This window comes from Pinus tabuliformis, chromosome 7, assembly GCF_031772625.1.
Source record: "Pinus tabuliformis cultivar Carrire ecotype Pingquan chromosome 7, CPIR1, whole genome shotgun sequence".
In the NCBI taxonomy this organism is placed as follows: domain Eukaryota; kingdom Viridiplantae; phylum Streptophyta; class Pinopsida; order Pinales; family Pinaceae; genus Pinus; species Pinus tabuliformis.
In genome coordinates, this window is record NC_142293.1 from 781,095,446 (window position 1) to 781,121,532 (window position 26,087).

Below are 26,087 nucleotides of genomic sequence, written 5' to 3' on the forward strand. Positions count from 1 at the left end.
GGACGCAGTGAAGATGAGAGCTGCGAGGAATGCGTGCAGGGATCAGAATGAGGCAGCGGCAGCGTGAGGAGTAGCGGTGGGACGCTGCGTTTGAAGGCAGCGTGTGAGGGTTGAATGTGCAGGTGGCAGCGTTGATGAAAGAGTGCAAGTCCATGGGTTTGGGTGCTGGACGAAATGGCAAGGGAGGAGTTGTGCGGGATAGCTACGTGAGGTAGAGCCTGAGCTGCCATAGAAACAAATGTTGAAGGCAGATACAGGCAGCGTGGGCCAATTTGAGAGCCAGGGATTGGGTGGTTAAAAAAAAAAAAACGTGAGTTTTCCTTCTTTTTTTATTTTGGGACAGATGCGTGGGCAGTGAAAGGTGAAAGAGCAGTTCGAGTGAGAGAGTGAGGGATCAATGCAAAGGTAGACAGGCAGCAGAAGGAATACGTGGCGCAGGTTAAGAGAATGGACGCAACTAGGGAATGAAAGGTATGATGGGTTCTATGACAGCGAAACAATGAACAGATGGAGCTCACGCGGATAGGGAAAGGGACAAAACTCTGAGGACGGAGGATGCTGCGTGTAGAAAAAGAGCAAAAGCCTGCGTATGGAGCAGAGAGAAACTGGGTGCCTTGTGACTGCATGAAGAATGCAGGCTCTAAGAATAAAATTGAAGCCCCGAGCAGCATAGAAACTGAAACCGTTCAAACCCTTCCTGCTTCAGATTGCATAATGGGAACCCTGAAAAATTTCTTAAAACCTGTACCTGCAACCTGTAATGGCAAAAAATGGAACATCCAAAAATAATATGTGCAGGAAGACAAAACTGAAACCCTAAATCAGCTAAATAATTACAGCATTTACAGATTTTCGACTCTTAAGCAGCCAGATTTGTCAATAATCACGGTAATACTATCAGAATTTAATTTTAATGTGAGACACTTCAGAAAACCCTGCATGCATTCACAAAAAATTTCAAATGATAAGCCCGGGATCAAGAACTGGCTGGGCTCTTTCAGAAAACACAATCCGCGAGTTGGCTGGTTCAGCCGAGAACTTCCCCTAACGCCTGTTAACTTAAAAAAAAAAAGGATTTCCTGCACAGCTTAAAATCAACCATTAACATAGAGGGAGAAAATAATAGTAAAATCCAGATCAAATGGAGATACCTGCCATTATATTTCAGAATCTAAACTATCATTCAAACCCCAGAGATCAGACAAGATACCTGTGCCTAAATCAATCTTCATCAAGGTAAAATCAATGGCTGAAAATAAAATTATGCAGAAACATAAATCATCTTACAGCACTTTCAGAAGAGTAACACCAGCACACAGAAAATGACTACAAGAGAGCTTTCTTTAGCACCAAACTCTCAAATCTAATCTGATCTCAAATGACCCCTAGCACCCTATTTAAAGGAAAAATTCCCAACAGCTAATTCGAGTGATCCATGTCAAAATGATCTCAACCGTCGATGAGGATCAAGATATCTTTTAATCTCATCCGTCGAATTTTTAAATGCATTTTAATATATTAAAAATTGAAATTCTGCATTTATTTACTCAAAAAATTTGATTTATTATTATTTTATTATTTTTAAAAAATTATTTTTTTATTTTTTTTATTTTTTAATTATTTTTTAATTTTTAAATTTATTATTATTTTTATTTATTTATTTATTTATTTTTAATTTTATATATTTTTTTAATTTTTTTAATTTTTTGTATCTTTTATTTTTTTATTGTTTTTTTTATTTTTTCAATTTTCAATTTTTATTTTTAAATGGATCCTCGAACGTAGCCTTTGGAAAAATCACCTAGGACCTAGGACTTGGGACTTATGAGGGGATTAAAACATTTTCTAACCCTCAAGACACTTTACATCATGAATTTTACAATTTTACATCTCAAGGGGGAAAACCCATTTGACATAAACCCTCATAGACCACCCAGTTCTGCGACACAACTATAATCTAGCAGATCAATGCACTAGGATTCCCCTAAGATTCTAATGACAAAATTCATTCCGGCTTTGGGGTTAGGCTGAAGGAAAACTCTGCCGATCATGGATCGGTGAGACAAAAAACCTTCCGGAACGTAGATTATCACTAGAAAATTAGGTCCACCTAGGCAATTTACATACATGACTCAGCTCTGCTAAGATTATTTACAATTCACACATGCAGACTGGGTTTACAACATAATATGATCAAGTTGACGATGACTGTCGAATGGCACAGACACGTCACTCAAGCACTATCCCTTTTGCAAAGAAAAGGGGGTGTACTACTATGGGTACTTGACACGTAGTGGTCAACAACTCTAATGGTAGAAGGAATAAAGGACAACCTTGTCCCATTCATAGCTAACATCGATCATGCTCAGGAAGTGTATGAAGCCTTGTCAAAGTTATTTACTATTAAGAACATTGGTCAAGTAGCAACTTTGAAGAATTAGCTAAGGACCACAAAGATGACTAAAGAAGACACAGTGGCATCCTTCTTTGTATTGTAGCTTTGGTAATTGCTTGATGAGCTAAAAGAAAAACGATATACATAATCGTAATAACAAAAAACATCACAAGTAATTATCAAGAATAAGAAAAAAAATTCTTAGTTTTTGATTTTCTAACCTGGTATCAAAGCTTTGGTGAAGAAGGAAGTAAAAGGCAGCTTCAAGCACTTGATCAAGGAACTATTCAACGGGATTATCTCAAGGAAGGAGTCTATTATATTCAAGGAAGATGTCTAACACAATCAAGGGAGAGAACAAACTTGAAGAAGCCTCAAACTAGAGGTCTTGGAAGAAGCGCATTGACCTCATCCTTGAAGAAAACAAGGTACTAGACTTAGTCAAAGGAAAAGTAAAGAAGCCTACATAGGATTCCAGTGATGCTGACAAAATGAAATTCACGGAACTAGAATTGGTGGCCATGACTCTAATGGTAGAAGGAATAAAAAACAACCTTGCCCCATTCATAGCTAATATCGATCATGCTCAGGAAATGTATGAAGCCTTGTCAAAGTTATTTACTATTATGAACATTGGTCAAGTAGCAACTTTGAAGAATGAGCTAAGGACCACAAAGATGACTAAAGAAGGCACAATGGCATCCTTCTTTGTGAAAATAGCAAGAATCAGGGATGATCTTTTGGCCATTGATGAAATTGTTACCAACAAAGAACTCGAGATCACTGCCTTATTAGGATTGTCTTAATTTTAGATAACAATGGTATGTTCTATGCTTGAGAGCAATTTACTTCAATTTTTCTTATTAGCCCAATATCAATTTCCAGATTAGCAATCACATTATTATTGATAGTAAATGCAAATAGAACATAAACAGTAAGCAGAAGACAAGCCAAGACAAGAGGACACAATATATGGTGGATGCCAGGTAAAAACCCCAATGTGGGGAAAACCCTTTCATCAAATCTTCTTATTATTCTTCAAAAGTTCAGCAGAGAAAGTACATCATACAAAATTTACTTGCCCAATCACTGTAAAACAGTGCAGTCAAACAGAAGTCAACAGGATGCCCTAACCAAAAAGTCAACACTGGTCAAACCAACAAAAAGTCTCCTCCAAATTAGCTCGGTCAACCTGGTCAACTTGGCCTCCAAAGGCAGTCTGAATCAGCCCAAAATAGTCCTAAAAAATTCGGTCAAACTATGTCAACTCTGCAGTCAAACAGAAGTCAACAAGTACATCATACAAAATTTACTTGCCCAATCACTGTAAAACAGTGCAGTCAAACAGAAGTCAATAGGATGCCCTAACCAAAAAGTCAACACTGGTCAAACCAACAAAAAGTCTCCTCCAAATTAGCTCGGTCAAACCTGGTCAACTTGGCCTCCAAAGGCAGTCTGAATCAGCCCAAAATAGTCCTAAAAAATTCGGTCAAACTATGTCAACTCTGCAGTCAAAGGGCCTGCAATCAACACAAGTCAAACAACAACAAATTCCTTGATTTCTGTGCCAGGAGATGCAGCCTAGGGAAATCAGATTTCCTACCTGAAAATGCAGTCAAAAGAGTGAGTTTGACCAATGCTGGTCAACACCACTGCAGATGACCCAAAAACAATCCTGAAATTCCAGCGTAAAATTTTTGGTCAACCCAAGTCAATGCATGAAGAAGAAGAGTTTCTCCTTTGTTGTACGAACCAACGAGGAGAGGAGAGAGAGAGATGTGTGTTGAGGTGTGTCCAAATGAGGAAAATGCCTCTTCTATTTATACACAACGTTGAGGGTGAAAAGACATGTTTGTTGGGCTTCATGAGCCTACATTAGACTTCTGGTCGGCCTTGACAATTTGACCATAGAAGAAATAAATACATAAATCCATTTCTACTTTGTCAGAATGAGATGATCTTTAGATCAATCTTGCACGTCTCAGAAACATGAATCCAATAAAAATATCATCTCCATCATATGAGCTGTCCAAGGTGGAGTTTGGCTCTAGTTGCCAATTTTAACATATTGCCACCTACTTGGGGTGCATTTGCTGCAGGACTTAACAATTGGAAGGTAGCTCCCACTTTTGAAGAACTACGCACTGCCTGCAATCAGAAAGAATTAAGGATCTCATTCGCTGCCAATCTTGAAGGAGTATCAAATTCCTACATTGCTCAACATAAAGGAAAGAAATCGAAAGGACCAAGGAAAAAAGTTGACATGTCTAAGGTAGAATGCTATCAATGTCATAAGAAGGGTCGCTATAGGAGTCATTGTCCCTACAATCCAAGAAACAAGAAAAGAGAAAGTGATCAAGCCAACATTGTTGAAGAAGGAGACCCAAAGAAAGTCGAGCCTGAAGACTCTGACATTATGGACTTACACTACTAAGTCCTTTTCTTGTAGCTTTAGATATCTTGTTTTATATTTTTGATGTTTTAGAATTTGTGGGATTTTAACATATTTTGGAAAAGACACTTTTATTGTTTTTATAAGTTTGTCGGTATCCCTCAAGCTTTGGAGGGAGCCCCCAACAACTCCCAAAAATAAGTATCTCATTTTCTTTCAGTTTTTGGTTTCATGTACTCATTAAGTTTTGATTATATTAAATACTAATCACCATTCTCCCTCTATTGTCTTATGAAGACATCTACTATATCCTCAAGGAGTATGCAAGGAAACCACCCAAGATAAGGTTTGTAATTGTCAAGAATCAAAGGTATGCCTTAAACTACAAAACATTCAATTCTTTATTGTAAATGTTTATTCATTTGACAATCCTTTACTAACATTGTTGTGTCTAGCTTTATTGAATCATATTGATTCTTGTTTTGGGTGATTCGTCACTTGATAAATCTACCCACCCCACTCATATTCTTAACTGATTTGATAGAACCTTAGTCAAGTTCTCTAGAAAACCCTAACCTAAGGGCACGCTAATGTGAATGTCTAAAACCCTAAACTGCTTAAGGATATTGTGAAATGCTATTTGAAGTTTTATTGATGATGTTATGTTTCGGATTTTGGTATGATCAGGAAAACCTAACTTAGGGTTGAATGATAAAATCCCGAACCTTTGAAGTATTGGTAATTTTTGGGTTTGCCATTTCCTACATTGAAAAACTAATTCATTAGGGTTTGGTGGAAATGTATAAGCAAGACCCTTATAATGTCTTAGAAATGATTTCTTCAATATGTGTGTGTTTATCTGATCAAACCCTAGTCTAATCAAGCTTTTTGTATGTCTAACTTCTATTGATTTTTTGTGATGTTGGATTTCACTAACACATGATATGAAATGCCTTTTCATGATGATGAAACCCTAGGTATATATAGATATGTCCTTTTGGTTGAATCCCTAGCTTGGTCTAGGTCAATGTATGTCTAATGTATTAATATCGCTGAACATATGATATGCTTATGCATGGTAATGAATTCCTAGATACATGTGTTGACCTAGTTATTGATGGTCATAAGTCTTAGGATTTGATATAAGTCCTTATCTGAGATACTAGGATGATGATATTTGGAAATCTAGGGTTTTGCAGCTAAACCCTAGTAAAAATTAAAATTCTCTAGTATGTGTGATATAACAATCTAAGATATATTTAATGATTGTTGAGATTTGAAAATGAAATTCTGTTTTGAAAATGAAATTCTGATGTATGATGACAATATGATGATTTGAGATTTGTGTAAGACTGTTAAAATCTGAGTTTTTGTTGGGATTGATATTTGATTAAAAAATATAGGGTTTGCAACTAACCCTAGTGGAAGTTGGTCATGTTACTGACTAAGCTATGATTGGTTTTGATTGATTCCTTTGTATGAAATCTAGGATTTGTATGAAAGCCTAGTGGAAAATCTAACATATGAATTCTGAAAGTTGTTAGATACCTTGTAGAACTATATTTGTTTGAATTGTTTCTAGGGTTTGCTATATGTTGTAGTAGGGTATGTTACACCTTTGAAAGAATTATTAAAACCCTAGATGGAATCAAAGTTGTTATGAAGTAGTCTAGGGTTTATGACAAAGTCCCTAGCAAGAGGTTGAAGAGTATTTGTCTCTTGTTTGTAATTTAGTTTGGGTATCTGATATGTATAAAGTTGAAATGCTTCTGTGATTCTGATATATCTAATTTCATGCTTCTATAGATTTGGTTGTACTTGCTACCTAAGTTGTGCAGGTACACAATCTTCAATATGGTGAAGATGCTCGTTGATGTGATAAGCATGATGAGGATGATAATGACTCTGATGAAATGGTTGGAGGCCACGAAAGGTTTTCTGATGTCGAAAAGAAGAAATTGATCTCCCTAAGGAAGCCTGAATAGAAGAGATCTCCCTAATATTAAGAGAGAGTCTAGATAAAGATGCTCCTTGGTTGAGAGGGAGGACATAGCTTGGTTTTAATTGAAGAATGAATTTCGAAGGATATGTTGTTGCATGAGAAGTAGGAAAGGAAAGCATATGATTGAGGAATCTTCTATCGAAGATTCGATTGATTGTCCTACTATGAAAAGTTGAGAAGCAACATCAAGACCCCGGAGGTTTGTATTTGATTATGTACATATCAAAGTATATTATTGTTTGGGGTTGTGTTTGTACATGTGAATCTCTCGAAGGATTTGATAGCATGGCACTTGCCAATCAATTTGATTTGGAGAGATTGATCATCTTTCATCTGCTGGATCAAGGAGTGTTGAGGCTTTGTGAGTGAAGCATTGCCTAGGAGGGCATCTGGCCAGCACTTTGTGTTGATGTTTAGGTCCCGAAGTTGGAAAAGGTGGTGTTGATCATAGGGCTCTGTTTTTTGATACACACCTGGATTTTTGCGTTGGTGGTTAGCAAGTAAGCCTGATGGTACCTAGAGGGGCTGAAAGCTTGATTCCATCTTATTCCCACTTGGATAGATTGCCCTAGTCAGGAATCTAGTCCATGGCATTGTGGTGCCTAAATTGTTGAGAGACCAATGGATAGATTGCCCTGGTTAGGAATCTAGTCCATGGCATTGCAATGCCTAAAGTTCTTCACTGTTCATATAGTTTGAGATCTTCCATTGTACTTGTAAATGATGAATACCTCCCTAGTTAAGAGGGAGTGTTGGAAAATGTAACTAGGTTTTGTCTTCATTAATGTATTTGAGTCATCCTGTAATGTACTTGTCAAAAGAATAAAGAAAAGATTTATTATTATTATTATTGTGACTTATTAAAGCATGGGTTTCATGCTTGGGCCACCATGTTTTAGGTCAAAGTCCCCATTGAGGACTACAGGATTTATTCTGAGTCAATAGAGTCATTATATTTTTTAAGAGACAGAGCCACTTCTTGGGCTTTTGAATCATGTAAAAACATTGTATTGAGTCAAATATAATTTATGTATCCTCCACACCAAGTCGACCTAGAAGTGATCAAGTTGGCCTAAGGACACTAATTCGACCTCACATGGAGCCTACAAATACAAGCACATCAAATTCATTTGGAACACATACTCTCACAAGCAGTTCGATATTTCTTGTAGACGGGAAAAGTGTGAAGTCTGTTGTCGGGAAGCCAAAGTAACTGCAAGTTTGGGAAAGTCTAGGGTGAAGGAAAAAATCGAAATTGTGGTGCCTCTCTCTGTTTCATGTCGTAGATTGGGAGATCGAATTCTTCCAAGTTTCACTGATGTCGGAAGCTGCTGCCTAGTCGAAGTTGCTATAAAGGAGGTCAAAATTCTAAGAGACTGACTTGGTATGGAGGGAAGGTATTGAAGTCTTTGTCGAGGGGGGTTTTGCCCTGGCATAGTGCCTATTGACCACTGGAGTGGCACCAGATGTTTATATGAAGACTCCAAGCCCAAGGATGATCCAAAGGACACTTGTACCATCAGATATCATCAATCAACAAAGTTTTTTAACTCTACTTCTCTTTTCTCATCATTTTTCTTGTACCCAAATTCCACACCCTGTGAGGAATTGTAAGAAAGCCCTCTATGGCTTGAAGAAAAACACCCCGAGCTTAGTATGAGAGGATTGATAACTGTCTGATGAAGCTGAGATTCATTTGGAGTGAAGCTGATCCAAACCATTGCTTGAAGGTTGTGGATGATAGACCTCTCATACCGGCACCTTCTGAGGACGACCTCTTTCTGACAGGTGCAGACCCTCTCATTTGCAAAAGTAAGAGGGAGTTGGATTCCAAATTTGGAATGGTAAACTGCAAGCCCGTGACTACCTTGAGGATCTTAACTTTCAGAAGTTATGTGGTAGTAATGCCGGACCAGATTTGGGAAATGCCTCTGAGTTTCATAAACTCATTCACGTTGATGTTCTTGGTGAACTTCTGTCTTGACATATGTTTTGCAGTTAGCATGATGAGCTCATATATGGTTGAGCCTCACTGGATTGGTGCCAAGAATCTTCTGAGATATCTTTGGGGCACAATCTCTCATGGATTAAGATACACTGCCAGAAATATGAAGCTACATGATTATTTGAATGCTAACTGGGCAGGTAGTGTGAAGGATCGCAAGAGCACTTCTAGGTGTTGGTTCTCTTTGGGTTCTGCTCGATATCTTGGATGAGCAGGAAGCAGAGGACGGTTGCTTTGAGCACTGTTGAGACCAAATACATAGCTACAAGTATGATCTCGTGTGAAGCTACTTGGTTGTGGAAGCTCTTCAGTAAGCTGTTTGTACACATGATGGATACCACCGTGATCTTCTGTGTCAACCAGGGGGGGATTCGATTGTTGAGGAATCCTGTATTCTATGATTGCTCCAGCATATAGACATCAAATACTACCTTATCTAGGATATGGTACATCGATGGGCGAGAAGGCTCCATCGCATTGACACTGATGTACAAGTCGCAGACACTCTGTCGAAGCCCCGGGGAAAGGTTAAATTTGTGACTTTCCCGAACGACTGGGAGTCGTTGAGAGACCCTCTTATGAGGGTCCTGCATGATGCATGCATTCAACTCTGGGAGTTCCAAGGCGCTTGGGGTACTTCTTGGAGCAACAAGCGACCATAGGGCGACTCACCCTCCCCTAATGGTGCATTGTGTACAGGATGAATGGTTCAGCCTTCTCCTATTATACCCCATGGTGACTTATGGACAGGATGAGTGGTTCTCCTGTCGAGGCATCCTACCCATGCAGTCTGGGACTCATGGAAAGTACCTCTCATCTGGCCAATGAGTAGGGAAATGGGGTTAGGGGCCATAGTAGTACTATCGATGGACACATCGTTGTATCTACCGTACTCCCTATGCTAGGATGACCTCCATTGATCTGGGATCAATGAATCTGATCTAGAATCACTACGAGTGATTTGAGGCACTCTCTTTTGATATTGATCTGGGATCAATGAAACTAACTTCGGGTCAGTAACAATGATATGACTCACTCTCTTGGCACTGATCTGGGATCAGTAAGAGTGATGTGACTCACTCTCTTGGAACTGATCTGGGATCAATAAGAGTGGTATGACACACTCTCTTCATATGGGACTGACATTGGGTTAGTAGAGAATGATATGAGACATTCTCGATCAATTCTTCTTCTTCATGGTTCAGCAGAGCAAAGCAGTGCAGGGCACTGATGGCAGAGATAGTAGAGTCTAACAGATGGATCAGCAGATGGAGTTCTCCCTAGTTGAGAGGGAGTGTTAAAATTGGGATGTTACACAGCATTAGGAGGATCCCTATACCTAAGTAGCAGGAAACGCTGGGCACGTTTCCGTACGGAAACGAAACGGAAATACCGTACGGCGTGGAAACGAGTTTCCGTCCGTACGGGCGCGCCGAGATCGTACGGACGGAAACTCGTTTCCACGCCGTATAAAAAAGCACTTGTAGTTCAGAATACAACAGTGGTCCTTCTAAAGAATGGGATGTGGATGCAGAAAATCCTGATTTGGATCTCTCTCTTGCTGCCCTGAATATTGAGGAGGATTCTGGAAGTGGAATGCATCATCTTCTTCAGACTGTTGAGCATTCTGCTGCTTCATTGTTATGATGAGGATTAGTCTTTTGTGACTTGTCTCTATAGTTCTTGCAGCCTTATAGTCTTTATTGTACTTGCAGCCTCATATACTAATATAAATAAAGGCTGAGATTTTCCAGTTCCTATATTTTTATTTTCATTATGTGATGACTCATGAGTAAATGTGATCATTGTGATGTAAATTTAATCTTAATGTTAAAATGTTTAAGTAAATGTATCATTAATGCTTTATGATTGCAGTCTTGCACACAAAATTCGGGGAGTGTTAGCCCTATACGCTATTTAGAGGAGGCCTCTACAAGCCCTAGCCGTAGTCCAAACAAGTGCCTCAAGCTGGTGTTCTAATATGCCCTAGACGCAGTCAAGGAGGAGGCCAAATACAAGCCCTAAACGCAGACAAAGAAGGGCTCCATCTCGCAGTCAGTGTATGTCTAATATGCACTTAAGGAGAGCCCTTATCCGCTGATGAATAAGGCTCTAAATCCGCAGACAAAAGGGAACTCTATCTGCTGTCATGAATGCCCTTATTCACAGTTATGGAGAAGCCATATCTGCAGCAAAGGGAGGGTTGATCAGCAGTGGAATATAAGCTCTATATACAATTTGAAGGCAGCCCTAATCCGCTGTTAAGAGAGGTCCATTAGCAGTCTTGTGAAGACTCTTATTCACTGCTCAAAGAGACCTAGTTGCAGTCACTTTAACAACCGTCATAATACCACATTGCTGTAGGTGACAGCATGGCCTAATTGTAGACTATTTGGGCATGTTGGTGTAGACTTTGTAGCTCAGTGTCGCTGAACATAGTATGGTGCAGCAATGGTTCATGGTGGACACATGGGACTGCAAGTACATGGTGCAAAAAACATGGTGCAGCAATGATTCACGGTGGTTACAATGGGACAGCAGCAAGCATGGTGCTGCAAACACAAATGGGACAGCAAGCAATCCTAGGAGCAGCAATGACATGTGGCAGCGAAAGCACATTGGGACAACAATAGCAATGCTAAACAGTGGGACAGCAGCATGGTAAGTGGTACAGCAGGACATGGTGCTTGTTGGAGCTTGGTACTTGGGACAACAAGCTATGACATGGCACAACAATGCTAAACAGTGGGACAACAACAAATGCAATCATGGTGGAGCATGGTAGATGGGACAACAAGGACATGGTGCTTGCATGGGACTGCAAGCAATCATGGTGCAGCAGTATGATGTGTGCAGCATGGTAATGAGGTCCAGCATAGTGATGATGAGTGCAGCACGATGCAGCATAGTGAAGTGCGGCATGATGATGAGGTGCAGCACTATGATGGGTGATGGAGTCACCTGGGAGAATTAGTTGCAGCGGCATGTCGTCAACTGAGTTCAGCTACCTCATGTATCAACCTCTTAGAGATGATCTATGCTCTTATTCAAGATAAGTCAAAGTGTTGACTTCTGTTGTAAATGTACTATCTCTCTCTCTCTCTCTCTACTAAACTATTGAAGAACATATAAGAAGAATTGATCAAGGGTTCCCCATATTGTCCCTGGTTAGCGCCACATCTTGTGTCCTCTTGTCTTGGCTTGCCTTCTGTGATTTATGTTTATGTTCTATCTGCAATTTACTTTAATGCTAATGTGATTGCTAATCTGGAAAAGATATTGACCTAACTGTGAAAATTGAAATAAATTACTCTAAGCATAGAACATACCTAAAATCAACAATATCTCATTGTTGCTTGAAGCTACAAGCTTACACTTTACTTTGGGCATTTCATCCTTTACATGCAAGCATTTTATATTCTTAACAAACTTTGATTCGTTTCCATTTACCTTGGTAAATTGTTTCATGAGCACTTGAATACATGCTTCATTTTTATGTTACATTGTTATCTTGAATATTGGAGCAATTTATTGTCATTGTCTATTTGAAACAAATTTTACTTTCAAGCAAATTACTTGTATCATTATAATTCATTGATAAGACACATGCAACACTTGTAAGCTAATTTTATTCCTCCAATTGAAGTTATAATTGCAACTTATGTTGAACACTAATTCATTTTCAAGCATTGCAAATCAATCTCTTTGAAACATTTTCATGTAGCATTATTTTATTTTGGGGAAAAAACCTACATGCCTTTCATCTAGGCATTTTAGTATAGGAAGGCCCCAAGCCTTGTTAAAATTTTACCTCCAACATAAGTTGGTTGAAGTAGACATCTTAGGGATCCTCTACTCCTCTATTGACTCCTCACTATGAGATCCATATCTTTGGCGAGCGTGAGGTTTGAGGATTGAAAAGTTAAATTGTAATCTTGTTGTAGAGATAATTAATGAAATTAACCAAGAGCACTTTCCATTACATTTACTTTACTTGTCTCTTGATGGTTTGAGTTTTCATATGCAAAGTCTATTCCAAAAGCAAGTGTTGTAATTCTTTCAAACAAGTGTTTTATTTTTGTGCTTCAAGTCTAATTGCATATTGGTGTCTTGGTTTAGCACTTCCTTTCTTTTACATTTCCGAGTTAATTACTAATTTTTGGGTTTTGGCAAGATATGTTTCACATGTTTTGATTTATTATAATGTTTCTAAACAAGAAATTAAGTGATAAACAAAGCAGGCAAACAGTCTAGCAATAAATAAAAAAACGAAATACACATCAAGCACCCATGAAAACGCTGGAAACAGAGAACTATGAAGCCATTTTATTAAATCTTCAAGGGCAAATACGATGATAAATAGAATGATGCACTTGGGCTTGTCTCTAAGGACAAGCGTGACAAAACCCATGTGAGCAAATGTTGATATGAAGGTTGCCCAATTGTTGCACCAAAACTTATCTGCACTGCCCAGAAACTGCGTTGTCTACTGGAATCAAAGGGTTGGAATTACTGCTTCCCATGCTCAAAAAACTATAAGATTTCAGATTTTGGATCCTCGGCGAAAACCCACCAAAACCTAGGAAGGGTTGGGCCTAGTACCGACTTCTAAAATTCTACCCCCAAGGAGCCCAACCTCTGTTGCAACTGTAAAACTCGGCCTACCTGAGTGAAGTCGAGAAACCTCCCAAAAACTACCCCAAATCACTGGGATGGGCCCACATATGAATTGCCTTCCTTCCCAACTATGATTCTGGGTTGTAGCTCTTTCCCTCAAGACCCATGTGTTGCCCAAACTAGCCGTCTACGTTGTCCTCCAAGACTGGAATTCGAACTACCTTTTTGTTGCACTCTCTTGCTCCAAAACTCCTCTTGAGTGCTAACCTAATGATGACCTTCGAATCTCCTGGTTTCTCCGGCTAATGGTTGGCCCAATGGAGCTCTCCCTTGACCTGCGTGTTCTCTATTTGCTGGCCCAGAAATACAAACTTTTGGATAATGGTTGAATGGTCTGACTGTAGATAGCTCTTGGTGCTCCTCAAGATGCTATGGAACTGCCTTCCTAGGGTGGCACTCGTAGTCCCCCTAAGGTAAGGTTGAATCTCCCGCTTGAGAGATTCGTGGCTAAACAGCCAGTTGAATCAGCTAAGCAACTCGAGCAAACAATCAAGTGATTTTCGATATGCAAGAGTGAATGAATGCCCAAGTGAGGAGTTCTTCCTCCTTATGGCTTTGTGGGCCTCCCTTTGCCTCATGTGGGCCCCTCCAACAGCAATACGAATTCCATCCAAGGCAATTCGAATTGCTTAGTACGCTTTCCCACATGGGTGGCCCCCACCTTCCACTAGCAAGATAATCTGGCCATATTTCTCCTAAGTCCCTAAGTCAAAACTGCCTGGGTCTTTTTCCTTGGCAAAATTGTACAAAATTGTGTAGAGCCAAAGCCTGTTACAAATTCTTTTGGGAAGGGACATGACAGTCCTCCCCTCCCAAATGTTGCTTGCCCTCAAGCAACTTCAGAGTTGAGTGCTCCAAAATGTGCTCACCCTCCCAGGTGGCATCCTCATCCAACAAGTTCTTCCAACGTACCAAGAACTCCTTGATGGTCCTGCTCCTCAGCTTCCTCTCCCGCCTCTCCAAAATGGCCTCAGGCTCCAAAACCAGGTCGCCCTCATCATCCAACGGGGGTAACTCTACTGCTGTCGTCACCTGTTGTCCCAGTGCCTTTTTAAGGCATGAGACATGGAATATGTTGTGAATCCTACTCCCTGGAGGCAACTCCAGCTCGTAGGCCACCTCCCCAACTCGCCTGACTACCCTATATGGCCCATAAAAACGGGGTTGTAGCTTCTTGGCCCCCTTTTGCTTCAATGTGGACTGCCTGTACGGTTGTAACTTGAGGTACACCAAATACCCCTCGTCGAAATGTCTCTCGGTCCAGTGCCGATTTGCGTACACCTTTTATTGGTTTTGCGTTATCACTAAGTTATCCTTGAGAGCCTTGAAGATGTCTTGGCTCTCTTGGATCCAACCTTTGGCCTTTGGGGCCCAATTGTCTCCAAGAACAACGTCAACAAAAGATAATTCATCATAACCATACAAGGCACAGAAAGGAGTCATACCGATGGACATGTGATGGGTGGTGTTGTAGCAAAATTTGCCCAAATGCAGCCACCGAATCCAAGCCCTCTACTGCCCAGTCATGTAGTTCCTCAGGTACCCCTCCAGCCACTGACTAACTCACTCGGTCTGGCCATTTGTCTGGGGGTGCTAACTCGTGCTACCGATGAGCTCGATACCAACCAACCTGAATAGCTCCTGCTAGAAGTCTCCCATGAACCTGTTATCCCTATCACTCACAATGTTCTTAGGAAGCCCGTGTAACCAGAAGACCTCGCTAAAGAACAGCTCTACAACTTATGAAGCTGAATATCTGGTAGGGGTGGCAAAAAAGTGGGTGTACTTGGTCAACCAGTCGACCACTACATAAATCCAATCCTTGCCCTATACTGTGGGGAGCCCCGTGATGAAATCCATCGAGATACTCTCCCATTTCCCCCCAGGGATGGAAAACGGCTGTAATAATCCTGCAGGATGAGTCGGCTCCCCTTTGTTCCTCTGACATGCCTCGCACTCCTATACATGTTTCAGCGCATCCCCCTTGAGGCCCTTCCATGTGAAGCACTCCCTGACTGCCATGTATGTTTTCCTAAACCCCTCGTGCCCTAACAATGGCAAGTCTTGTGTTGCCTGGAGCACTCTCTCCCTCAACTGCAAGTTGGGAACCAGAAATATGCACCCCTTGTAGTAGATGACCTCATCCATCACCCGGTGGCACTCATCTGTGTGGGTACCCTCCAGAATCTCACATGCCCTCCTGTCCTTGGAATACTCCACCAATAACTGGGCCTTCCAATCATGGCAGATGCTCATGAGTGAGAGGCCTGCGGGACTCCGAGATAGGGCATCAGCCACCACATTGTGTTTCCCCAGCACATACTCTATGTCTAAGTCATAAGCCTGCATCTTGCTGACACATCGCTGTTGTCTGTCGTTGAGTCCCTGCTACCCCATGAAGTGACGAAGACTGTTATGATCAGTCTTCACCCGAAACCTATTACTCACCAAACACTGTCGAAACTTGGCGAAGGCATGCTTGATGGCTAGCATCTCCTTGTCATATATAGAATATGACCTCTCATGGGGTAAGAGCTTCCGACTCTCGAAAGCAATCGGGTGCCCATCTTGAGATAGTACCTTTCTGACTCCCTCCCCAGATGCATCACACTCCACGGTGAAGGGATGGGAGAAGTCCGGAAGTGCTAAAACTGGACAACTACTCATCACCTCCTTAAGGCGGTCAAAAGCTGCCTATGCCCCATCTGTCCATGCGAAAGCCCCTCTCTTAGTCAAATTTGTGATGGGAGCTACCAACTGCGAAAATCCATTGACGAACTTCCAGTAATATGTGCAGATGCCCAAGAAGCCCCTCAACAATGTCACATCTTTAGGTACTGGCCAATCACGGATAGCTCGTATCTTCTCCTCATGGACCTTCACCCCATCTGCACTAATGATATTCCCCAAGTAGAGCATCTCGGTCAGGCCAAACTCACAATTGGACAGCTTGGCATAGAACTGTTGCTCCTCCAAAAAATGCAACACCTCCTCCAAATGATGGAGATGCTCCTCCCAAGTCCTGTTGTAAATCAAGATGTCGTCGAAGAAAACCAACACAAGCCTCCTCAACTGCCTCCAGAACACATGGTTCATATATGACTGAAAAGTAGTCGAGGTGTTGGTCAACCCAAATGGCATGACCAAGAACTCGAAGTGCCCATAATGGCATCGAAAAGTTGTCTTGGAGATGTCTTGATCCCTCACCCTGATCTGGTGGTACCCCGAATGTAGATCTATCTTAGAGTAGTACTTGGCTCCTCTAAGCTCATACATCGACTCGTCGATGTAGGGAATGGGGTACCGGTTCTTCGATGTCTTCCTATTGAGGGCCCGGTAGTCAATGCACATGCACAAGGTTCCATCCTTCTTCTTCACCAACACTACTGAAGAAGCAAAAGGACTGGAACTTGGCCTGATATGGCCCAATGCCAACAGCTCTTTGATGGCCCTCTCAATCTCATCCTTATAGGCCTTAGGATGTCTATAAGGGGTAGTAATCACTGCCTGCACACCTAGCTCCACTTCAATGGTGTGCTCGAATCCCCTATCTGGTGGTTGCCCTGGTGGAATATCCCCAAACACCACTGAGTACATGTCCAATAAGGCCTGTATGTCTGGAGGTGGTGGCTAGGCCCGCCCTCCAACCTCTAAAACCCTTAGCTCCACTACCCATGCTATGTCCCCATGTCGCAGATCTGCCTCCATCCCATGTGCTGAGACTGTCTGTGGTGATATAAATGCATGCCTCTAAGGACCACCGATTTGCCCTCCGGTCCGGTGAACTCCATCTCCAATCTCTTCCAATTAGTAGTGACTCGCCCGAGGGAGTACAACCACTGTACACCCATCACCACGTTGTCGTCTGGCACATTGACCACAAAGAAACGGTTCGTCATAGAGTAGTTTCCCATAACTACTATCAAATCGGCCACATACCGAGTGCACTACATGGTAAGGTCACCTGGTACCAAGACTAAAAAGCCCTCAAACTCAGTCGTGGTGAGGCCCCTCCTCTGAACCAACTAGGCATCTATGAAGTTGTGGGTAGCCCCACTGTCAACTAAGACCGACACCCGTTGTCCCTGTATAGTGCCTCTGATCCTCAATATCAGGAATTTGGGGACCCCACATATAAAAGCAAGGACTCCCCTGAATGGGGCAAAAGATTCCCCTCCTTGTGGAGGTGGTGGTGGTGGTCCCTTATCTGTCGGACTCTCACCGTCTCCCATACCACACTCCTGCTCCACCTCATCCTCCTGGTCACTGTCTAAAAAGACCTCAATATAATGTGCTTTGCCAACAGTGCACCGCTGGCCTGGTGCCTAGGGCTCTCGACAATTGAAGCACAACTTCCTCCTCCTGAGGTCCTTCCATGTCTCATCATCTAGCTGCCCCCGTCCCTAGGTGGTTCTCTGAGGTGGGGGTCTAGTGTCATGCCCCTTCTAGGGAAAAGGGGTCAGTGAAGGAAAAGGTGCTCGTGTCTTGGGGATGGGCCCCTGCAAATCTGTGGTGCACATAACTGCTTCCTGCAGCGTGGAGGGTCTACATGACTTCACCAGTCCATGCAAGGGCTCGAGTAAACCCTCTATGAAGGTGTATACCCTCCAAGCATCTGATAGGTCTGGCACCATCACTGAAACTCACAGAAACTCTGAGATGTACTGCTCTGGGTTGCCTTTCTGGCGAAGTTGGGTTAGCACCCTGAAATCCTCATATGAAACCACATTGGCATGCCCCAGGGTGGCCAAACCATGAAACCACCAATCATGAGCTTCCCCCTCCATGTGCAACGTGGCCATCTTCATGGCTTCCAACTCTGTCATCCGGTTGAGCTGGAAATATGTGTCCATCTTCTCAACCCAGGCCCGAGCAATGCACTTGGCAGTGCCATCGAATGTAGGGAAGTACATCCTCCCTATGGTCCACTACAGCTCATAGCTCTGCATGCCCTATCCTCCATAACCCTTACTCTTCTCATTCTGCTTTAGTTTGCAAAAATCTCTGAAAGAGAGTGCTTCCCTGAAGTCTACAATATAGACTACCATTTTCTAAAGTGTTCTCCCATCTGTGAAGGGTCTTCAGTCCCTGCTGGTTCAATCTGTGCCACAAGCACGAAAGAGGGCAATGTGACTCGAGTTGGCCCACTGGCTTATGGGGGTTGTGCTGCAAGTAAAGGGTGATCAAATTGCTCAGAGGCTCTAGAAGTTTCCCCAAATAAGAATCCCCTAGGGGTGGTTCTCTCCCGGTTCTGCATTTTAATCTCCTCTAGCATCTCTTTCTGCCCCTTTGCTAAATCATTCAAAGCCTTCAAGAGGTTGTCAAAAGCCATCTCCTCCCTGCTCTTGGGATCTACCATATCTTCCTTTTCTACCACTGCCTTCCCCTTGTTCTCCGTGTCTGGAGAGATTTCCAACTCTCTTTCTCTGCTCCGGTACCTCTACCTCCTGTACGTAATATTCCGTTGGTCGCCTTCTCTCATAGGAGAAAATCCCCACATTTGAGCCAAAACCCAGGCTCTGATACCCACTGTAATGTTCCTAAATAGGAAATTAAGTGATAAACAAAGAAAGCAAATAGTCCAGAGATCAGAAAAATGAAATACACATCAAGCACCCATGAAAACACTGGAAATTGAGAACTATTGAGCCATTTTATTAAATCTTCAAGGGCAAATACAATGATAAATAGAATGGTGCACCTGGGCTTGTCTTTAAGGAAAAGCGTGACAAACCCATGTGAGCAAATGTTGATCTGAAGGTTGCCCAATTGTTGCACCAAATCTTATCTGCGCTACCTAGAAACTGCGTTGTCTACTGGAACCAAAGGTTTGGAATCATTGTTTCCCGTGCTTAGAAAATTATAAGATTTCAGCTTCCGAATCCTCAACCAAAACCCAGGAAGGGTTTGGCCTAGTACCGACTTCTGAAATTCGACCCCCAAGGAGGCCAACCTCTGTTGCAACTGTAAAACTCGGGCTACCTGAGTAAAGCTAGGAAACCTCCCAAAAACTACCCCAAATCACTGGGATGAGCCCACGTATGAATTTCCTTCCTTCTCAACTGTGATTTCAGGCTGTAGCTCTTTCCCTCAAGACCCACGTGTTGCCCAGACTGGCCCTCTGCACTATCCTCCAAGACTGGAATTCGAATTGTCTGTTTGCTACACTCTCTTGCTCCAAAACCCCTCCTGAGTGCTAACCCAATGATGACCTTTGAATCTCCTGGTTTCTCTGGCTAATGGTTGGCCCAATGGAGCTCTCCCCTCAACTGCGTGTTCTCTATATGTTGGCCCAGAAATACGCACTTCTGGATAATGGTTGAATGGTCTAACTGTAAATACCTCCTGGTGTTCCTCAAGATGCTATGGAACTGCCTTCCTAGCGTGGCACTCGTAGTCCCCCGAAGGTAAGGTTGAATCTCTCACTTGAGAGATTCGTGGCTGAACAATCAGTTGACTCGGCTAAGCAGCTCGAGAAAACAGTCAAGTGATTTTTGATATGCAAGAGTGAATGAATGCCCAAGTGAGGAGCTCTTCCTCCTTATGACTTCGTGGGCCTCCCTTTGCCTCATGTGGGCCCCTCCAACAGCTATACAAATTCCCTCCAAGGCAATTCGAATTGCCTAGTACGCTTTCCCACGTGGGTGGCCCCCACCTTCCACTAGCAAAATAATCTGGTCGTATTTCTCCCAAGTCCCGAAGTCGAAACTACTTGGGTCCTTTTCCTTAGCAAAATTGTACAAAATTGTGTAGAGACAAAACCTGTTACAAATTCTTTTGGGAAGGGGCATGATATTTATAAAGAGTATTATCTCAAAAACAATTTGTATCTTACATATCTTGTGCTAACAATTTTTGTTTACATTTTAGAGTTACTTTGCTTTCTCTTTTGAGAGCATAGCATTTTACTTTGAGCAAATACATCTTTAAATTGTTGAGCAAATTCCTTATAAGGCACTGATTTTATGGTTTTTGTCATATTAATGATTAGCATTGTTATTTCAAGTTGCTCACTTCATATTTGCTCATAAATCCTTAAAAGTAATCCATTTTCATTATAACACTCTCCTAGAAACTCACATCTTTTAACTTAACTTTTCACTAAGGACCACCCCCCTTAGCTAACCTAGGAGAGAGCTCAAACAGAGAGAGTCGGGATTAGTGTGATAGCCCCTTCTCTGAGTTACCTGCCACCAACCACACCTTATGGGGTTGAAGGCTTTTCGCACTAACTTGTAGGTAGGTGTAGACGGCAGGGTTAATAGTGCCTACATCTGGCGTCTATTGGTTTATGTGATGCTGCTTTGATAATTGCTTAATGAACTAAAAGAAAGAAGATGTAAAGAATCATAATAATAAGAAACATCACAAGTAATTATCACGAATAAGAAAATCTTTCTGCCTTTTTGATTTTCTAACACTGTGAACTTGCAATGGTGTTTCCACCCTAGGTACGAGTGGCTAAAGGACAACCCTATTAGGTATTTCCAACTCCCAAGGGAAGGTAACATTCCCTCAGTCCACCCTTCAATCAATAGGTGTTAGTGAATAATGATGGTATGGGGGGATGAAAACTTCATGGCCAAGTGCCATGGTCAAAGGGATGGGGATCCACATCCTGAGTGTATAGATGTGAGGAGGGAACAATCGTGAATGCATGAGTTACCAACTCAGCCTTTGTTTTTCCACCCCTCTTGTGTGCCTTTTACTTTTGCTTGGTTTTTCTTTGTATTACTGCTCATAGCTCAAAGGGTTACAACTTCCTTTGTATGATGTATAGAAGTTATATTACCCCTTAATGATCAGGCAGCTCATTGCCCATCAAGGTTGGGATATGCAAGGGTGATGGCCATAATGATAGAGGTAGAGTTCATTCTAGGCTTTTGCCCATGTGTTAATGTGTATGTCCCAGCGATCTTTCGCATTTTGATATTCTTTCTTTCAGTTTGCCTGTGGCCAGTATATGTTCTTTAATTTTCTTTTAGCTACATCAACCTCCCAAGGCAAAGTTTCAGGCTCTACCCAAGTATGTGGATGTATAAGTGCCAAATCTCAAACAACTAGTGGTCAGTTGAACCTGAGGAATGGAGGTGGAATATGGGCTGATAATGTAAGATGGAAAGTGTTAAAGTATTGAAAATGGATAGATGGAACACCCTATCTCAATCATGGCTTCCCGAGTAGTGCCCCTCTTATAACCATTGGGCCATTAGGGGAGATTTCATTCAACTAGGATCAAAGAAAAACCCCCCATTTAAGGTGAGGGAAGAAGATCATAGTCAAAACCCCTCCTTGCAAGTCACCCCATATTCCATATCAAAAGCCCAAATACAAACATGCATAAGCACCCGATTGCAAAATGAATAAAGTACCTTTTGATCGAAAGCCAATCTTCGTCCATGTGCTCTTGCTAGATGGGTGAGAAGGTATATGATTGATGCAGGTATTGAAAATATAATGGCACGTCATCATCGACTAGTGGTGGCTATCAAGGGTTGCTAGTTGGTTGGCTTGATGTGCAAAATGGGAGAAAAAATTTCTCCTATGGGGTCACCCACTTTGGTTTGTAACAAACTCCAAAGAAATTTTTAGGGGCTAATATTCGCAGGGGGGCTAATTTTTCATGCTTTTTCCCAAAAAAAGATCTGCCAATTTCCATTTTTTCTAAAAATGATTCACCCAAATTTTGTAGTATAAAATTATTTTACCTTAAAAAATCGCCCAAATTTTATACATACAATATGTAAAATCATTAGAAATTTGAGTATTTTTACAAAGATATCACTAAACATTTTACAGTTTGCATATTAAGGGCTAGTAAGATTCGCCAAGGTTTCTAAACTTTAAGATAAATTTTCATCCTTAAAATTTTTCCTACTCAATTGTTAAAAATAACACTTCCATTTTTGAAGTAAAGTGAATTACAAAATAGATTATTTTGTCCAAAAATAGAATTAATTTTAAAAATAAGTTGAATGTTCACAGTGCACACTCATCATGTTCAAAAGTTCCTATCCAAGCTATAATTCTCAACACCACCTATGATTGATGTAGACATAAAGGAAGTTTTGTCAAAAATATATCCTTCATAAGTTTTCTCATTAAAACACAATTTCCTTCCTTTCTTTTTTTGAAGGATGAATTTGGGTCAAATTTTGTGTGTGGGAATACAGCAACAATGGCCTGATTAAATCCAACTTGGAGGTGGATATCAAGCACTGGATTTGGCATTTGGCTATTTGACCTTTTACCCATGTACAAATTTTGATTATATCTTTGTAATTAAGTAACTAAGTGTGATTTGCAAAGCTTTTTAGCAGAACTATGCACTCCATCCAATGCACTTTTGCAATGAGAAATATGTAAGCTATAAACCCTACTACTTTAAGCAGGGTGTGAATATCAATTAGTCTTGAGTTTGGTCTGTTAAAGTTCCCGTAGAGATGGAGGTATGCTGCACATATTTTCTTTGATATTGAAGATTGCTATTTTTCCTCTCATGCTTCTAGTTTATGGGTGGATGAATGCCATCCCTTTATCTTGTTGTTATTCATCTTGTTCTGATGGATAGCGTAGATAATACTTCATATTCCATTATGAAGCAATACCTTCATGTCTGCATATATGTCTGGTCTTATAGAACATGTCCCTCTATTTCATTGTTGTGCTATCCTAATAACTACAAGCTACACAATTGATTTTGTTGTTTGCGTCTACTGTTAAGTGCTCTCTCTCCAAAGTTATCAAGGTCAGAACTGGAAAATTCAGACCCTTGAACTGGCCCAGAACTGGGGAACAAAAAGGGCCTGAAGAACCAGTCAACTAAGAAATACATAAAATAAGCAAATTTTAACAAACAAAAAATATATTCTTCTACATCAATGTAAATCCCAACCATTAGATGCTAAATATGCAAAGTTTGTGGGGATGTCATACAAGATTGGAATAGGGTTACGGAGGAGTGATCATTTTTTACTTTTTTTGAATTTTCAGCTTTTTTTGGGGTCAAGACTGCGACAGGTCGGACCAATTCCAGACAAAACCAGGTGAAACTAGTGCCAGTTTGGTTTTGCCAAAAAAAATGTGAACCAATCCAGACCAGCTAGTTCCAATCTGGATGGGCAAGTTCAGATAAAAAAATTCTCGCTGCCTTTTGTTGTTTCTTTTTTCTTTTCATATTTTCTTTTAAGGATTTCAGACCTCTTTTTTGTGAGTGGTTCTTAGCTTTTTGTTGAGCTTTCATTTCTACACATTCTGGACCCGAGTTGTCTGACCTTTCTCTTTCAGAATTTCTGCTAAAATCCTCTTGAATTTGTTGTCCTTCAGCTTTTGTGGTTCAGATTTGTATTTATGGGGATTTATGACAGCCGGCATTCGTTGCACCAAACTGTCATAGCAAGCCCACATTTTCCACTGGCTTTCCTGCAAGTCTGCTCAGGAGTGGGTTCGTCTCTCTCTCCTGCTTTCTCATATGGTGTGTAAATCTTTGTGGCACACTACCATTGGCTGTAATAACAAGGAGAAAATACCTCCTAGGGATAGCAGTGGTGCACATAATGGTCCTAATTACGAGAATCCTCTTTGATATAACACTTTGGTAAATAACCTAGGATTTATTCTGCAGCAACCTCTTTACTGTTCCATGTGGAACCCTGTTTCCTCCATCTAAGTTATCATATTTTGACGTCACGAATGGTAATAGCAACCATCGCATGCCAATGGTCAAGCACATCTTACAAAACCTCTCAAGTTTTGATGATGCACAAAGGTCAAAACTTTTACAACCAAATTGCAACAAAGCAGTCAAAGGGTTTAATAGGATGGATCAGAATGCAGAGACCATGATTCAGACCTTTGATGATCTTGAAAAGTTTCTTGACAAATTAGGATGGAGAACACAGCTTTGGAGGCCTATTCACTGATACTTTTGTGGAGTTTTGATACCGATATTTTGGGCATATTAGGCACAAAATTCTTGGACAGTTCACAGCTGATTGGGTGTTGATTTTGTGCATATATTGGGGACTGTTTCATGCCTAATTTATTCTAAGGAGAGCACAGATTGCTGCTTATCTGCTATTGTTCTTCCATGGTGAAGGAACCCTCTTTGTGCTTGATTCGTCAGCTGGATAATGTTGGGGTGCTTGTGCTATTTGTGTTCAGATTCAGTCTTCAAGGAGTGTATCTTTCATTGTAAAAAGGGCTACAGGCAAAGCAATCAGAATTGGTCTCTTCAGTCATGTTCTTCTTTCCACCATTCTTTCTCCTTGTTTCTTCCTTTCAGGTTGAAGTCTTAAAGAAGCATCAGGTGTTATCATGGGTCAAATTCATGTATGATTCCATTGCATGTTTGTCCCATCACCAGGAGTTGTAGGTAGGACATGAGATCTTAAGAGTACATTTCAATCTCAAATTTTTTTAGAACATGTGCTTGACTAAGCAATTTTAATTAATGGAAGAAATATATCATCTTTTTCTTTGATCTATTATGAATGTCTGAGTGTATTGAGAATCCTAATTATAAGTGCACTCATGTTTTTTGAGTCAATGTTGAAAGTCTCATATTTTCACGTCTTTCTTATTCCTCCATTTCCCAAGTGGACTAGGGCACTGATCAAATAAAAACTTGGAATAGAATATTACAGTTTTTGGAGTTTTGGTGCAGAGATTGTTGAAAGTTATTTGCAAATTTGAAAAATATGGTAGGAACACTGACCTTGAGGCAGAAATGCACTGACTCAAAATTGAGAGGCATTGTGTTGGTGACAAAGGCAAGCTCACTGATCTGTTGATTTGAAACCCCTTGGGATTCCTCAAGGGGCAACTTTGTGTGATAACACTACTGATTATATGTACAAGTATATTAAGTATGTCAAGTATCCTGAGTAACCTACACTGACAACTACAATTCAATTACTAGAATGGTATTGTGATAGAAATTCTCCTGATAATGCAAAACTATCCACTGTGCAGACAACCCATTGACTAGATAGCCACATTTCCTTAGTTAATTGAATAAGGCTTAATTGCACGTTAAAATAAGTGTACCATACTAATGTCAATGGATTACAGATTAAAGGGAAACCTGTCTTAAAATAATTCAAAATAAGAAACTGAAAATCATACCCTAAGAAAGAAGAATCCTACTAGTTTCTTTTCGAGGGCATATTTCAATCATGCAGAGATAAACAGAACCAGAGGGAATATTTCAAGGAGTGCTACTATGTACAAGGGAAACAATTTAATATGTCTTGTACAAATAAGTCTGAAGTAAGATAGTTGGATGAGAATCTGACCTGAATTCTAGGTGAACGACATGTAAACCACCACCAAGCTGTTTCAAGGTTGGAAATACTTTGATTGCTACCCATCCCTCTGGTGAAGGAGTAAACCGCAACACATTCAGCAAGAAATCTGCCAGGATCTGCTGCAATCTTACTTGATCTCCATAAAGACGCATTGTCTTTACCTCGCCAGGAATCTCACGAATCAGCTGCAATCCTTTCTCTCTTAGTACAATCATACCTTGACTTACAACAGCATCGATGACAGTTCCCAGGATAAATTCAGCGGTGTCTAACTCCATGTAACTGTGGGTTAAATGAAAACCAGAATC

The 26,087-nt window shown here is 41.0% G+C and overlaps 1 protein-coding gene across 4 annotated transcripts in view; it reads right to left on the minus strand.

Annotated features, from left to right (window-relative positions):
- The window catches only part of LOC149249904 (phytochrome), a 313,914-nt gene that overhangs the window by 127,236 nt on the left and 160,591 nt on the right, over positions 1-26,087 (minus strand). For all 4 annotated transcript variants that reach the window (XR_016266799.1, XR_016266800.1, XM_089458823.1 and 1 more), the window contains exon 3: positions 25,768-26,061. Coding sequence is in view for 2 of the 4 variants with exons in the window: in XM_089458823.1 (XP_089314949.1) it covers positions 25,768-26,061 (294 nt within the window). In the remaining 2 variants the exon portion in view is untranslated. The remainder of the gene's footprint in view (positions 1-25,767; positions 26,062-26,087) is intronic.